At 42.4% G+C, this 17,555-nt stretch overlaps 1 protein-coding gene across 1 annotated transcript in view; it reads left to right on the plus strand.

The window, feature by feature from the left end:
* PTPRB (protein tyrosine phosphatase receptor type B) overlaps positions 1-17,555 on the plus strand; it is a 111,802-nt gene that overhangs the window by 9,607 nt on the left and 84,640 nt on the right. Inside the window, exon 3 of the mRNA XM_074375403.1 lies at positions 3,895-4,133. Coding sequence (XP_074231504.1) covers positions 3,895-4,133 — 239 coding nt within the window. The remainder of the gene's footprint in view (positions 1-3,894; positions 4,134-17,555) is intronic.

Raw genomic sequence — 17,555 nt, forward strand, 5'->3', positions numbered from 1 at the left:
CGTGTGTGTGTATCTTCCCAAAAGAAATCATGGGGCATTAGGATAAGCTAGGCACATCTTCATAATGCAACCCATAGTACCATCATTGAGTAGTACTTGGTTACTAAAAAGTGTTTTCTTTGATTGGCCAGGCTTTCATTTTATTTTGATCTAATTTTTTTTACTATGCTATACTTTGATGCTTTACTATGCTATGTCTTGGTATGAATTTCCATTTATTAATTTTACTTGATTTCTAATCTTGCACCTTTTTTAAGTTCTGTAAAAAAAAAAAAATGTAGCCTCTGATTATGACTTCTGATTTGTTATGTCTCCCATCGCAAATTCTCCTTCTTTGGTGCTGTTTCGTATATTACACACACACACACACATACATACACATAAGTCATTATTTTTCTAAGGTATCTTCTATTTCACTTATTATCTCTTTTCCAGATTTTATTTCCACTTTTAAAGGGCGCATTACATTGGGCATCTTCCTATAGAATAGAAAGTATCAGCAGAGTCAGATTTTTCTATCTCCAAAAGGAATTCTAGTCAAGTAATTGCTTTCAATGTGCTTGAAAGTTACTTGTGTCATTCAAAAGAGGGAAACTAACAATTTGTGCATTTTCTTTATTATAATTATACAAAAATTCCATTTCTATGATTGATTATTTCTGAGGCAATCATAGATGAATTGATAAACTTAGATACATAATTGCTTTCTTCAATGTATTTGAAATATGGCCTTGATAGGATGCAGTCATTGCAAATTGTCTTACAGCTGCGCTGTCAGTGCTAAGCTTTATTTTTTATAAACTAAGTGCTAAAACTTTTTAGATTGGACCCAGGATGGTGCATCTTATTTTGAATTGTGTTCTAAGAGGAATTGTGTGTAGTGTGGAAACAATGTAGTAGCAATGGTACAATAAAGCTTTTTAAAAATAGCTTCAATATATTGTTCCATTGTGTAAGAACCTTTCCTCGCATTTGTCAAAACATGTCTTGCTCTTTCATGAACTGTAAAATGTATGGACCTTTTTTAAAGAACATCAAAAGAATTTATAGAACCCAAAACATCCAAAGATCGACTATTTTTACTGTAGTTTCATGGCACATTTCAACAAAGAGTTCAAGCAATGGAAAGATGACCTTATTTGGATCGCCTTATATATTTCTTTAATGGATTTTCTTTCAACCCATCTACTTTAAAAGCCTTCAATACCCACATAAAAAATTATTAGAATTCAGCTCTGGCTCAGTTTGGATCAAAGTATATACCTAGACGTGTGTCAGAGTCACCGGAGAAGCTTAGTAGAAATACAGGTGCTGGATTCCACGCCAGATCTACTAAAACACAATTTCTAGGAAGACAGCTATTTCAACAAGCTCCAAATGTGACTGTGATGCCTACCAAAAGGTCCAAGCCACTGCTTTCAAATTCGCAACACGTGGAAATTGAGTGTTAAGACTAAAGCTTCCTTCCTGTTTCTTAAATAGCTCAAGTTAGACGCAGAGACATCAAATGAAGGGGTAGCAGACTTGGATATTCTGTAGGTTCTTTCTTTGGAAAAAAAGGTGGTGGCCTAAAATGGAAAGGGGACTTGTTTGGTTTGGAGTGTTTTAAAAATACGTTTAGAATGTTAATTAAAGACAATTACAGAAGACTAAAATTGTTTCCATAAGATATTCCAAATTTATATGTAATGATGATAAGCCGTGTTATTCGCAGAAGAAATTTCAAGAGTGTTTTGATCATTTGTCTAATTTGGGGAGAGTCCTGTTTTGTCCATTGACTTAATTTTGTAAGATGACTAGTAAAAAATAATTCTCAGGATGAGAACTTACCAACTGCTCCTTAGTGGAGAAGAGTAGGCACAGGTTGACAGGCTAAGACACATAATTACACACTGTGTATTTGGAAGCTTGTCTCTGTCCTCACCCCATCATTACATCTTTTTTTTTGAGGGTCTGAGAGCTAAAATTGTCATAGTCGGTGATCAGCTCAAGGAGGTGGCACTGACCAAACCTCAAAATGACCAAAATGCTATACCATATACAGAATTTTTTACATTCTGAAAATAGACAAATATCTACTTAAAGGGACATTCTAGAACCTAATTCAGGACTGCCCCTTGGAATTTGTTGAAAGGCATATTACCAATAGCACAGTTGTGTTGGTCATGTAGAAAATACACTAGGGATAAATAAATCTCCTGGTCTATGTTCACAGTGCCCAGGCACAATGACAGAGATAATAATTCAGGATTGAGAAAGGTAAAAACAATCAGAAACGAGGGAGAATGTCCAAAAACTTATCAAAGCCTAGATCTATTGGCTGTACAGGTAAAGTTGCCAGATAAAATATACAACACCCAGTTGTATTTGAATTTCAGATAAGTGACAATTTTTTTGTATAAAAATATTCCTAACATACAAAATGACATATAATGTAATCTTTGGAATGTTGTATATTGGAGATATATTAAATATGCTGAATTATTGGTTGTTTATCTGAAATTCTAGTTCAACTGAGCCTACTGTATTTTTATTTACTAAATCTGGCAGCCCTATATAAGAGGTATTCTGCATAACCCTCCACAGCTTAAGGAAAATATGCTTATAATCGTGATTATTTGATTAGCATTTAAGAGAACTGCTGGTATTTACACCTTGCTAAATTTTAAAAATATCTTTTCCATTTTAATCCTCTTTTTTGTGCTTCTCCCCGGCTTCTTCAGATACATTACCATATGAAATATGTCAGTTGAAATTAAGAGTGGAAATAAATGAGATTCAAAAGGTGGATTAGTAAGGTAAATCAGAAAAGAGAAAATGGGATGATTAACAGCCTTTTTAGAGGACCACCAGTCAGCATATAGTAGTTGCTTAGTAAATAGTTGTTTGAATGAATCAGTAAAAGAATAGTGAAAAAGAAAATCTTTCTTCTGCCAGTCTTTAAACCAAAAACTTTTTGAAGTTACGGTTATCTAATTGGGCAAGATTTTATATCCCAGAGAAGGCTGATGCACGATGGAGTTGGTGGAAGCATGTAACACACCACCTTGGCGAATCATGTACAGACTTTCCCAGTGCCTCACATGGTACAATCATCCTGTAGGTCTTGTTACACAAGGTGTGGTCCAAAGACCATCAGCATATTAGCAAGATCCCCAAGAGATGGAGAGCACATTTTTAATATGATGGCTAGGTGAACCTAATTCACAAGCCAATTTTATTTTTTGAACTATGGACAATTCAGCCTTGTAAACAAAGCTACACATTCAACCCATCAGCTCTTAAATTAGTCAATTCAGGGTTCTTCCAGAAGATACAACAGTCCCATGATTTGGTACTCACACCATTAGGACTAGTAACGGTTGAAGACATGTTATTACTTCCCAAGGAATTGACAATCTCCATGACAAAGGCAAGTCATCAATGGTAATCCTCAACCTGGTATTTTATTTAACAACCCCTTTGAGAAGCTGATGAAAGCTATGACATTCCCCTAGAGAGGAAAAGGACACATGCACATATATTCAAAACTTTGCATGGAGTTTTTAGAGATTCATGGAACCCCCAACACCAATTCAGAGGACCCCCCCCCAAAATGTTCATAGAGTAAATTTAATTCTTTCTTGTACACAGAGCTTGGGTTCTTTCTAACTGCACAGTTTCTGCAACTCTCCCTCCATCCTATGAAACTGATGTATGGATAAAAGATGGGTGAAATGGACAAAGGCAAATGAGCATGATCACACTTAAAGTATCGTCTGTTTTTTCATATAACAGAAGCTTATCTACTGCTTGTTATTAAAGAGGTATTCTTCCTCTAAGTAAAAGTGCTTTTATGTGATGAATTCATCACACATGAGGGTAATTTTAGCAATTGTCCTTTCTTTACTTCAGCTGGCCTGGGAGCGGAAGTTTCAGTAAGGACCACTAGAAACACAGCTCCTCCTCAAATCTCCACCACTTTTAATGCACTTCCGTATAGCCCAGGACACCTAATTAGGAACACCACAGAGGCCTTCACCAGAAGTACTACAGGAAACAGCAGCCAGATGCAGGATCCCAGTCTGCAGATGGCTGGAATTACATCTTGGGACCCTTGGACTACACAGCCCTTCTCCAGCACCACTGAAGAGGTAAGCTGAGAAGGGAGGGTATGGAGTGCGGTTTGTGAAGGTCTCAGAAAGCCCATCGCCTGGAAAGACTTGCTTTGCTGGATATGTTGCTATTCAAGTGGGCGACGGGGCACTCTGTGTCTTAGCTACTAATTGTACATGAATGCATTTCGTGGAATGAGAAAATCTTTGCGATAGAATTACAATTTCTGCACCCTTGTAAGGTGAAGATCATTAGGCTGCCATGTTATATCTGCACTCCTGTAGGTTGGCCCCATTTCTGAACCAAAGTCAAGGTTCACAGTCTTACGGTAACCTAGAACCAGGAAAGAGACGTTGAAATCAGTCCCTTGCAGGTCTCTCTGCATATGTGTCACAATCGTGTACGCTTATAAGGGAGGGGAAAGAGTCACAAAGCAGTGGAAGATTTAGGAATCACTGTAACTGATTTGTGCACGTCAACAAAGATAAGCTGAGTCACGTAGCAATCCCGCATCAGCGTCTACCTGAGGACAGATAAATAGCTGAGAAGCAGCGATGACAGGACCACAGAGTCTGTCCCCATAGCGTTTCCATTTATGGGGTTCATCTCTTGGATTTTGCTTTCCACTCAGGGTCTTACACTGTCATTTTAGGCAGTAACAGTGTAATTAAAGCAAAATTTAAAAGCTAAGGTTCCATTTGGCAGTATTTAGCTGTTTTCTAATAAGCAACCCAAATAATTTAAAGCAAGTAAAAGCCAACGCCAGGCATGTGACTTAACTGCCACTTTAGTGCTCTGGTTTCTTTCGTGTTGTGCAGAAACCAATATTGCATATGGCGCCCGGCTGGTGTACACACATTTCATGATTGGTGACAAAATACGTACAGCCAGTACTGTAAATCTTCCCTGCAACCTAGTTCTCCCCATGCCTCTGAACAGACGTTTGGAAGGCCTCCTGACTTTTCTTGACACTCTTTATGTCACTTTAAAACTCAACACTCACTCTCAACCCATTAGCAAAAGTAGCCATTTCAGAAAATATCCCAAATTCTAAATTCACTTAATAGCTTCTCCTCTCCCATCACGTCACCCAGTTTGGTCTTGAAATAGGGAAAGGGAGTGTGTCCACCTGGCTCTGTACCCCCCTGTCCTGGCTGGATCATTATGGTTTCAGGTCTGTGGACTTGAAAAGAGGAGAGGGAAGCTAGGAAATGGGACAGGAGAGCTGTTCCTCAAGGAGGCCATCTTGCACAGGTTCTCTGCTCTCCTTAAATCTCCACCTCCTGAGCCCTTTCAGCCACAGGTCAGTGAGAGGGTCACACTTGCTCTTGAAGTTGAACGCTTCCTGGTGGAGCTGAATGTACCTCAGCTAAAACCCCACTCTAACGTCAGCTCATGAGAATAGTCTCACAGCTGAGTTTAAATATATATGCATACGTATTTAGTATATACAAAAAAAATTGTGTCAAGTAAGAAACATGCTGAATAAGTGCTTCAGTAAAAACATATCTTCCTGAACCCTAGAAAGTTGTCTCTTAGCAAAAAGAATATTTCCCCATTTTTGCCCACGTTTGAACATTGTGAAACAAACACACAGAGAACTCCCGGGGGTGGCCGGGCTCTTTGGGGCCGAGTCAGGGACAGACAGCTCCAGCTCTTTGTGGGAGCACACCAGTCCTTGGGCCAACACAGCGCCGTGTTCCAGAGCTCACATGATCCCCACTCCAGAGCTGGGTGTGCAGGCTCGGATCACGGCAAACACACTGCAGGGTTTTTGTTTATTCATTTTTAGTTTGTTTCTAAAGTGAAGTCCCCTCTAAAGTTTATATGAGCTCCCAGGTGGAACACCAGAATTACTAGGGAGACAACTACCTCATGTTATGTTTTTCTCTCGAAGCTCAGGCGAAATCTTAACTATGTCCTGGGAAGCTGGGTGTATAAAAGCTATGCTCCTTCCAAAGGCAGTTTCTAAAACTGCAGTTCTCCGTGACTTTCATGCCTTAGGAGAGGCAACCCTGCCAAGATTATCAGCTGGTTTTGCAGGAGCAGTTACTTTATGACAATCGGTTATAAACACTTATAGTTAAATACTTTGAAAAATAAAAATGAGTCACTTGGGAGATAAAAATCCCTCTCCACCAAGTATAATTTTGAAACGTACTTTTACCTCAACACCTAGAAGGGTATGAGAGAGGAAGAAAATTGTTCAATGTAATCGCTTGAAATTGTGTGAAAAGAAAATCTTTGTGTGCCAGTTAATTTTATCAGCTAGCACCTGGTTTCTGAGGATTTTGGATTGACTCGGTGTCGATGGGCCATGAGTTGGAGTGGTCTGTTATCCAGCGATAACAGGAAAAGTCTGAAAGTGAGCTTTTGGAGGGTAGGCACTGTATTTATTCAGTTTTGTTGCTCCAGCACCTGAACGTAATGCTGAATACTTACTGAAGTTGTGTAGAAAGGAAAGGAAAAGAAAGGTGAAGAGTGGAGTGGAGCAAAATGCAGTGGAGGTGGAGAGTGAGAGGCAGCAGAATGGAAAGGAGTGAAATGGAGTGGAATGGAATGGAGTAGAGTGAAGAAGAGTGGAGTGGAATGGAATGGAATGGGCTGGAGTGGAATAGAGTGGAATGGAATGGAATGGAATAGAATGGAGTGGAATGGAGTAGAGTGAAGCAGAGTAGAGTGGAATGGAATGGGGAGAATGGGATGGAGTGCTGGGGAATTGAGTTAATTTAAGTAGCATACAAGTGGCTGGAATTGTTAACCACTTGGGTAGCAAATTACACGTCCATCTACTGCCAAGCTGTGACAGTCATGTTGAGTTATCATGCTTTTTATGTTGCCTGAGTGTTTTGAAGTTTGTGTGTATCTAGCGTTCACTATGTTTCTGTTGCCTAATACATATAGTTTCGCTCAGGGGCTAATTATCCAGTGCCTTTTTCTCCTTTCTAATTTCTCCATTTCGTTTCTTAATCACCCTTCAACTACCCCTCCCCGCCCCAAATGTAAAAGAAACAAAGGGAAGGCGGCAATGCCGACTGTTCAGTGACTTTGGAAAATGTTCAGGCACTAGACAGATATTTCTGGGTACTTCCTGAGGACCTAACTAGTGTCAGAACAGACTGGTTAAGGACTCAGGCTTTGAGGTCAAAGGCCTGACTCTGCCTCTTACTAGCTAATGACCAGGCCTCAGTTTCCTCATCTATAACAAGATCTTCCACCTCTTAGGGCTGTTATGAGGACTGGGAGAGACAATGCCTGTAAAATGCTCACCACAGTACTGGCTCCTTAGTAAGCATCCCAAAAATAATGGCTCTTATTGCTATTATTTTACTGGGACACAAAGGTGAACGACAAACTGTCACCCTGAAGGAGCTCACCATCTGATGAGGGGTTAAGGAAGATGCAGATTACACAGGCTTGGGTGGAATACAAAAGAGAGGTTCCTGACTGGCTTGGAGGTTTCAGGGAATGACTTCCGGTGGAAGGAATATCTAAACTGAGCTTCACGGGGTATAGGAGTTAACCTAGCAAGAGTTGGGGGGGGGGGGGAGTAGGAGGTGGAAGACCTGAGATGAAACAGGATGGAAAGTTAGAAAGTGATGTCAGCTTTCACCTAAAATTAACATTTTAGAGAAACTTGGCAATTTTATCATGTCAATCCAAGCATGCATTCCATGTTCATTTATCGAGCACCTACTATTTGCCAGACATTGTGGGGATGTGAAAATAAAGACTAAAGACGGTGTTACAGAATCACACAGAGAGCACAAGGTCGTCAAAATTATTTTATAAATTAGGATCAGCAGTCTGTTAAGAATGAATAAAAGACTTCGTCTGAGAGCCCTGTAGTAATACTCACACATGCGTGAATTGAATGTACGCGGATGATCATCTCAAACACATGTTTTCAAATGCAGTCTTCACCTGGAAATGGCCACTAGTTCCTACTTGTTATTTTAATTAGTGACACTGTTAGATTATCTGTCATTCCTTTTGTTTCCACACATATGGGGGCACTAGGTAGAACTGAGTACACTTGACCTGAAATTGAAATCTAGAGAAGGAGAAGAACTGAAATACTAAGGTTTCATGCTTGGAAATGCAGTGCCATGACCACTAATTCACATTGATGGAGTGACCGCACTGTTCTAGATCCACAAACCAGGGATGAGCTGGGACTGGAACATGGGACTGGGAATGGAACGAGAAAGTGCAATGTATTTGTGCCTTCTTTTCCATCAAGAGTCCCTTTGAGTTTTGAGGAAGGGAACATGAAGAGATGCTTTACGCTATCTGCCAAGAAGAGAATCTAGGGGACAAAAATAGTAGCTAAGATCTGTGTGTCAGCACCTATGCTAAGCACTTTCCTACACCCTGGGAGGTGGGTACTTGTATCTGTTTTCCATCACCACGTAACAAAACTCAGTAGTCTCGAACAATGACAGCTTACTATTTCTCGTGATTCTGTTGGTCGCATTGGTCGTTCCTCTGCTGGTTTCCCCTGGGCTCACTCTTGCTCTTGTACTCAGCATGGAGGGTCAGCTGAGCTAGGAAATTCACACTAGCCTCTCTTGCAGGGCTGGCAGTCGATGCCGGCTGCAGGCTTGGTTCCCCTCTACACAGCCTCTCATCCTCCAGCAGACTACACCAGCTTCTTTATGTGATGGTTTGGGGAAGCTTTGCAAGAGAGGAAAGTTGGAAACGACAAGCCTAGGCTCTGTAGTCACACATTATTGCTGCCACATCCTTTGGTCAACAGATACACAAGCCAGGCCAGATTCAGGGGGTGGAGACATAGAGCCCTTTTCTTGATGGGAAGAGCCGCAAAGTCACATTGCAAAGGGTGGGAGGAATCTGTGGTCATTACACAACCTACCATAGTGTTTGTTAAATGATGCTGCTGCTGATGGTGCAGATGCCCAGCTTAAACTTCAAGAGGTCAAGGACTTGCCCAAGGTCAAATGACTTAGAGAGCAGCAGAGCAAGGAGGAGCGTACACACTCACACACGGACACACGCACACATCCCCCTGCACATCTAGTTACCTTTATTCTCTTGCACAGAGCTCCTATTAAAGAAGGTCAGTGCCAAGAAGGACGAGGTTCGGAACTCAGCATCATTCATCAATGCTGCTGCAAAGTTATCTTGAGCTGGCTCTTTTTGGAGCAATCTTCCCTGACTTTGCCCTTTCCCTCTCTTTCCTGACATCCTCCTCTGCCAGTTTAGAAGGTTGTAAACCTGGGCCAGCACTTGGCTTCAAAACTTCCTTTCTCTCATCCGGGACATGAGTTCAATGAATTGACATGTACCTATGCCTAGAGAAGTGCCTGGAAAATAATGTTTAATTAATATTAGCTACTGCTGTTCTTACTGTCACCATCATGGTATGATGTGGCTGTGCGTGTCTGTATGAGGACAAAGCTGGGGGAACAAGAAGCTTGTCTATAGTATGAGTCAGGAAATATCAACCTCAGTGCTTCTCCAACTGTTTCTCCAGATCCAGAACTTGTTAGAAATGCAACCACTTGGGTCCTACTCTAGACCCACTGAATCGGAAACTCTGGGTGTAAAACTGAGCAGTCTGTGCTTTAACAAGCCATCCAAGTCACACGGATGTATTTCTAAGTTCAAAAACCACTGATCTAGATAAATCTGGTCCCTGACCCACAATCTCTCCCCTATGGACTTCTAAATGCTTTAGTTTCCCACCACTGGTGGTAATTTCGTGCATGCATAAAGAGGGGGTGGGAGGAGTGCCGTACAAGCAAAATCATCAAGCAGGAGAAATTAATCTACCTAATTACAGCCTCCTGCTGTTACTTTGCAGAGCATACATTCTTGAAGAAACGGGGCCCAGGGAGCGTGAGTGGAGCCTCGGGAGATATGGAACTTCTATTAGACTCTAGGGTCTTTGTGTGAATTAGAAAAAGGAGTTTCTGGGCACAGAGTTCCACCGTGAATGCCCAAGACTCGGTACTAGAACATTGGCTGGGTTTCAGCCCCTGTGCACGCCCTCCGCCAGTCATCTCTGTGAGACTGACTGTCCCTCTGCGCAAGCCCAGCTGTAGAGCAGGCCAGAGGCAGGTGTCAGAAGCGGGCCCTGCATATACTAGCCATTCCCTATGGGCAGGGAGAGGCAGGCAGGGCTGGAGGCAGCAGGAAGTCAGTCTGTTGGGGAGCTGAGCAGTGAGGGGGCAGGATTAGATGTGGAGACCTGGCCTCCAAAGGGAGGGAAGACCAGCCTTGGACTTGAGTTTAGCTTCATGTGGGTTCGTCACCAGTTGTGGGTTCTGGCCAGCAGAATTCCCACCGAGACGGAATGAATTACTCAAGACTCTGGGGAAAAGTCAAGAGAGCGAGAGGGAGTCGGGAGCCAACTCCACGAGAGCCTCTCAAATCTCTCATATTTATTGACTACAGTCAAAGCAGGAATTTAGGGAAGGACAGGGTGGGATCACAATGAGTACAAGGCTTTGTTTATTGTTGGTGTTTGGCTCAAGGTCAGAAGACCCTTTTTGCTGAATCATAATCTTGTTGAGCCTTTCAGTTTATCAGGGCAGAATGTATGAGAATCAGCTGCTTGACAAGATTTTCCTGGACTCAGGTGGCTGTGCCTGTCTTAGGTTGCCCCCTCAGGGGATCTTGCCCTCATTGGCTAACCAGCCTTCTCACCTCTGAGCCTGCAGCTTTTTACCATTCCAGCCCAAGGCTGTTTTGGGAATAGAAGACTAACAGCAGGCACACCCAGCGTTTGTAGCCGGGGGCCTGGGTCATTGCTAAAACCTCAAGGCAGTTACTAAGCACATCTTCTTTAAGGAGATAAGCGGCTGGGATCTGTTACAATTTGTTAACCCAATCCTGGGCTCCCACAACTTCAAAATCTGACCAGCCTCCATTTATTCTTTGAGTTGTAGACTCTCAAGAGAGGTCCAGTCTGGACCGCCTTCAGCCATGTGACCTCGGGGGAGGTAGTTGGATAAAATGGTAAAATGCTAGGCTCTGGTGTCAGAGAAACCTGGTTTAAACCCGAGTGGTGGAACCTACGAGTTAGTCAGGTCATACTTGCCTTCTCTCTAAAATAAGGAGAATGAAGGGACTCTAGCTGCCTCATAAAACAGTTGCGAGGATTCAAATCTGATTAAGCAAAGTGCTGAGTACATTGGCCACACAGGATGCAGGATGCGCATTCAATACTGTCAGCAGTTAACACTGACGTCTTGTTTTCACTTCGTCATCCACCCTGCCTAAGGCACAGGGCTGTTGGAAGAGCCAGATGAGCTAACGTTATCATGGGAGAATGCTCTGGAAGGAACACACATTAAAAATGTCACTGGCTGGTTCTGATTCTACTAAATATCCATAAATCTTGCCTGGAGGCACAGCCCCTTCTCCCCTTCCCTGCCCCGCCCTGGCCCTGGCCTGGGAGAAAGATCATATTTCCTCAGTTCATGAATAGCCATTGTGGTGCTGGTCTGGGCTTAACGGCTCTGTGCTTCCTTCCACGTGGCCCTGGAAGAGCTCACAGCCCGACAGGAGTCTCCAAATAAGTGAGGAGGCAAGTGCAGACCCCCCCCCCGCCTCCTCCCACCCCCCTTAAGTCTGGGGCCAATTCCATTATTGTGCTACTTAGATACAGGGGGGTCCCTCACTGCCACCACTACTCTGTGGCCAGAAGTAAAGATGGAACAATATTCCCCTTTACTGAGACAGACACCTAGAGGAAGAAGTGCAAAGAGGTAGCAAAGCTAAACACCCCAAAGCATCCCGGAGTCATTCCTCATGACCAACGGAAGCGTCTTAGGTTGCCTGTTGTGAACAGGATAAAAGACAAACATTCCGAAACTGCTGATGGTGCAGGAAGCCCATGCTAGGGGGGTCCCATACCGTGGGAGGGATGTGGTCCTGAAGACCCTCATTTATAATTAGCATCACTCAGGTCTAATTCTGACCAAGGGATGTCGTTCTCGCATTTTGCCCGCTAACGTGGATGACCACGTGGCAGAGGCATAATATGGTTGATCACTCATTCGACTCCCCCACCAGCTTTAAAATCTCAAGGATTTTTCTTCTCTTTCATTTTCTCTTAGTGATAGGGGATTTGCCTGACTCTCCATTTTGTGCACAAAAAGACCGTGTTCATATTTTGTCAAAATATAAATCATAGGCACATAAAATGCAACGTAATATAACAGAACGTGTGCGTTGAAACGGGCTCTTGAACGAGCTGGTATTTCTCTGGCACATCGGTGCCGCTGGGCAGACGAGGTCAGACCCACGTGAGGGTGGAGGCAGACGGGAAAGAGCACAGAAAAGGAGGGACGTGAGATCAAAGGAGAAGCCAGGATGTGGTAATTAAGATAGGAAGTCTGTTGATCTCAGCTTTGGTCTTAACAGACATCAGAATCACCTGGGAAGCTTTTTTTAATTAAAAAAAATTTTTTTTAATTTTTTTTGCTTTTTGGGGGGCTTTTTTTTTGGTTTATGATATTGTATTATTTACTGGTGTATAGCATAGTGATTCAGTTATACATATATATACATACGCTTTTGCATTACAGGTTACTACCAGCCATTGAATATAGTTCTCGGGCTGTACAAAAGGACCTTGTGGTTTATCTAGTCTGTGTTGTTTATCTACACTATCTGCTCTGTACATAGCGGTTTGCACCAGCCAGTCCCAAACTCCCAGTTTATTCCTCCCTTTCACCCCTTGCCTCCCTGGTAACCATGTTTCAGGGAAGGTTTTTAAGGATACAGATTCTAAAATTCTCGCTCAGACCTACTGAATCAGAATTTACTGAGGTCACAACACAGCACCAGAGTGTAAAAATCTCCCCCTTGATTCTAATGTGCAATTAGATTCACGATTCCTTTTGAGAATAGTTGAATAATCAGCCTATTAGGGAAAAAAAAAAACACTGAATGTGAGAGAAGCAGGAAAGTTCTGCTGGAGATATACCTATAGCCTGAATCTAACCATCAGGAGACACTGGACAAGTGCAAATGGAGGAAAATGTGTACCAGAGAAATACTTGACCTGTATCATTTAGAAAGGTCAGTGTTATAAAGATCATGTTTAAAGGCTGAAGAATTGTTCCCGATTAAGGAAGATTAAGAGACTTGACAACTAAATACAATACAGGATCCTGGGTGGGATCCTTAACAGAGAAACAACAACAAAAAATGCTAAAAGGACATTCTTGAGACGATTGACAAAATTGCAATATGGATTGTGGACCCAAGCATTATATCAATTTTGCATTTCCTAATTTTGGTAACTTTACTGAGATTACACACTCCGTTTGGGAGATATGCAGCCTACTCTGAAACACTTCAGGTAGAAATATCATCGATGGAGAGAGAATAATAAGGCAAATGTGGCAGAATGTTAAAAAAAAAAAAGACTAATGGGTCTAGATTAGGATATGTGGTAGCACTCTCTATAATTCTTGCAACTTACCTGTAAGTTTGAAATTATTTCAAAACAAAAAAAAGTTTGAAAAATAAAAGGAGTAGTTTGCTTAAGGGCTTTTAGAGGGTAGAATCCAAGAGATGTGCCTGAGTAATGGGTAGACCAGAGCTCAGACTTACGAAGACCTGTCTATCTTCGCCAAGGACCAGAGGAGAGGCGTGGGGGGCTGGGCAGGGGGAGAGCAAATACCGTGAGAAGTGATGGTGAATTTGCAAGAAAGAGCAGTAGAACTGATAGATAAGCCACCCAAGTAGGGAGATAAGATAAAGAAACCCTGGAAAAGAGCGCTGAGTACATTCCATCCCTGTAACTGACCGCAGCTCCATGGGGGTTGCTCCACATCTTCCACTCACAGACTAACAACTTGGAAAACCAGTATGAAGCATGGCGAAAAGTCACTGAAAGGGGAAATGCTATGAATTCCAGGAGCTGTCTTTGAAGGGAAAATCCTTTTCATTCTTCCCACCCTTTTTGGGGGAGCTGGCAACAGGATACTACTGTTGCTAAATCCAGATGAGATCACCGCTGGGGGGCTTTCTGTTTGGGAAGGACACGGAGACACCTGTTTGTTCGTCAGAGCTTTTCTGATCGGGATCTCTGACAGATCTGGGCCAGTGCGCACACACCACCTGGGTGGCGTTACCAGGCGCTCGCCCTTCATCTGTGTGTCTGTGAACATTTGCGTTTGTTCCTCTTTCTGCAAGGCTGTACTTCCAACCCAGAGCTGCAGAGCTGTGGAAAGGATACCAAAGCAGATGTCTTACTAAGATTTTTGGCCTTAATGGCCTGCATCCAGTGACCTCCGGATTATTTGAGAAGGATCAGATCTTCCATAGAGTCAAGCTGCTTGGGTACTTGTCTATCCTAAGGCTTAGGTGATAAGCATTCTTTGATTCTGTGATTTTAAGGATTCCAGGTCTGCACTGGTGCAACTGAAAAATACAGTGAAGTAGAAGATGTACCAGTACTTAGCCGCGCCCTTGTTTAGCGGTGGGGTGAGAACGTTTACTGTGTCGGCATATGAGTAGACATTGAATCTCCACCTGCGCCTGTCAGGGAGATAATGCAGAGCCAAGACTCCTTCCTGCAAGAGGTTTCTAATGTAGCTGTTGGTTTTATCATCGTATTTTTCAAAAACATAAGATGCTTTGATCTTCCACTTTGATCACTGTCAACATTCAGGGGACTCTGAGATGCCCTGTATCTGCCTCGTCTGGCACAGACGGGTGCGTTTGGGAAGCTGCGTGGAAGACACGGGCAGAATATAGACCCAGAAAGACTCCAACTTTTTATTTTTTTTTTTAATAAAAAGTCAAAATCCAGGGGTTTTTTTTCCATATAAAATCTCCTATTTTTACCTACTTATTCCATTTTTTAAAACCAATGTTAAGATCACACTATAAAAGCCAGAGAATGCACATGTGCCAGCCAAACAGTGAGCCCTCTATTTGCGACCTCCAGAGAGTTCACGGGAAATGATGTTCTAATGACATGACACACAGAAAAAAAGAAAATAGAATCTTTACCTTCCAAGCGTCACTTCCTAAGGGAGATGAGGTGTGTGATCATTTCTTTTCGTTTTTATTCTCTTTTTTCTTAAAGTCAATGTTAGCCATGTTTGGTTACTCTCCTAGGGCTTGGATAGTCATGAAAATCAGGACCTCCCTCCCCAAAACCAGAATGTATAGCTGTCACACCCAAACCGGCAGCCTCTCCCCGCCTCCCCCCACCCCCACTCCACCGGCAGCATGAATGCCTCTATTTGGTTCATCTGAGCCGACTCATTTCCGAGGGTGGGGCGGTAGCGCCAGAAACGTGGGAAAGAAGATGCAGCCGAGGAGCTTGAGGTTGAAAAACTGACTCGTTTACAGTCACATCTGGTTTTAAGTCCTTCGTCTGTGTATGGTTATAAAACTCCGACAAAAACTATGCAAAGCCCATTTCCTCCAGATTTGAAAAAAAAAAAAAAGTGGGGGAAGGGAAGAGGGTGAGAAATTGATGTAGGAAAAAAAAAAAAAAACAAAAACCAGGAAACCTTAGAGATGTGTCTGAGCGAGATGATGGGGCTGCTGTTCGAGACACATCTGGCACTCCCACCCCTCCCTTCCAGGATTTAAAAAAATCTTGGCACAGCCAACAGCCAGCCCAGCCGGTAAGTGTCTTTTGTGCTGATCTCCTGAAGAATATCTCTTGGATATGAGATTGGCAGCAATGGTAATGTATTATCGTTTGGATGTTCTCAGAAAGACATGCTTGTCTGTGGACTTGGTCTCTAGCATTACTGGGTGCTCAGCATCCATGTTTACTGTTATTCATGTACCACTGTTACTGCTAATAATCATAGGATCTCACGTTTGCCTTTAGCCAGGGACTGACTGAGCTATACATACAACATGCACTCTCTCGTTTAATCTGCCCTCTCATTAAACCACCCCGAAACGTCTGTATTATTTCCATTTTCCTGGAGACCTATGACCTAGGAAGGTTACGTACGACCTAGGAAGTTAGAAAGATTCCTTGAAATTTAAATATCCCAAAATAGCATCTCTAAACACAAAAGAGGGTGGTCATGGCCCCTTTTAAAAAGCTGCTTATCAAAGCTGCTTACCTTAAATTTTAATGAATCTCTTTTAAATGCATGACATCTGCTGCTGGATAAAATTGTGTTCACTTCTGCTGTAATTTACTGTTGAGCCAGTTCCAGTTAAAACTTAGAGAAGGATTTGCCATCTTGTAATTGTTTTTAATTGACACATTCCCTAATTGCTAGGCTGTCTTCTTTTTAAAAATATCTGGGGACACACACGAGAGTTGCATAACAAAAGGCATCAGAATTCGCCTGTCATCCTATATTACTCCTTTTTCCTCTAGCATCTGCATTTATTGAAAAGTTATATTATCAAAATATGCATTAATGTATTGTAAATATAATATATAAGATATTATATGTTATATCACCAATTTACCATTACCATCAGTTGACACATTCTAAAATTATTCATCTTCTAAGTCACCTATGTGGCTTCTTGTAAGCAACAAGCTCAGTGGAATGTAAAAGAAAAAAAACAGTGAGGTATCAGTAACCCTCTTTAATATAAACTGATATCAGGATTTAGGGGAGGAGGATTGACAATCTAAGGCTTTTGTTTGGAATTTGAATAGTTCTGTCTCGCCAACTAGAGCAGGAAGGCTTGTTACACACACACACACACACACACACACACACACACACACACACACACACACACAATTGGGCTCCCCCAGAGCATTTCAAATCCCTTAGGTTGCGGGAGGGTCGTAGAATTTACGTTTCTAGCAAGTCCTCAGATGATGCTAGCCTTTGAGGACCACTGTCCTGAAGATTACCCCCTCCCTCCCCTTCATCCTTCTCCCTTCAACTTCCCTCCCACTCCTCTTTGCCCACCTCTTTCTCTTCAAAATCAAGCTTCTCTTCTTCCTCTCTTTTATGCCTTCTTTTTCTCTTCTCTATCCTTCCCTCCCTTTCAAGATGACATCTGAGGCATCCACTAGGAATATGTTTAGAAGGACTTGTTGAGAGTATTTATTCACATAACAATATTTACTGAGCAGCTACAAAGGCTCATTCATTCATTCATCTACTCATTCAGCAAATACTTGTTGAAATTCCCCTGTAGGCCAACCTCTGTGCAAAAAGAACAAGACCAAGACTCTGCCCCAAGGGAATTCTCCATGTGCCCCGGGAAAGCAGGCAGGCAGTACACAAACTTATAAATAATTAGCTTATTACCAAGTATCACTAATGCTCAGAATTAAATAAATAGATCACTGAGATGAAGACTGCTAACAGTATACTTTCTCTTGTGAGGTCAAAAAAGGCCTGGCCCAGAGGGGTGTGTTTAAGCTGAGACCCAAACATTGAGAGGAAGATAGCCAAGCAGAGACCCTGCGGAGCAGTGGTCCAAAAGGAGGAGACAGCGGGCACAAAGGCCCTGGGGCAGGACAAAGT

Source organism: Camelus bactrianus, chromosome 12 (genome assembly GCF_048773025.1).
Source record: "Camelus bactrianus isolate YW-2024 breed Bactrian camel chromosome 12, ASM4877302v1, whole genome shotgun sequence".
In the NCBI taxonomy this organism is placed as follows: Eukaryota; Metazoa; Chordata; class Mammalia; order Artiodactyla; family Camelidae; genus Camelus; species Camelus bactrianus.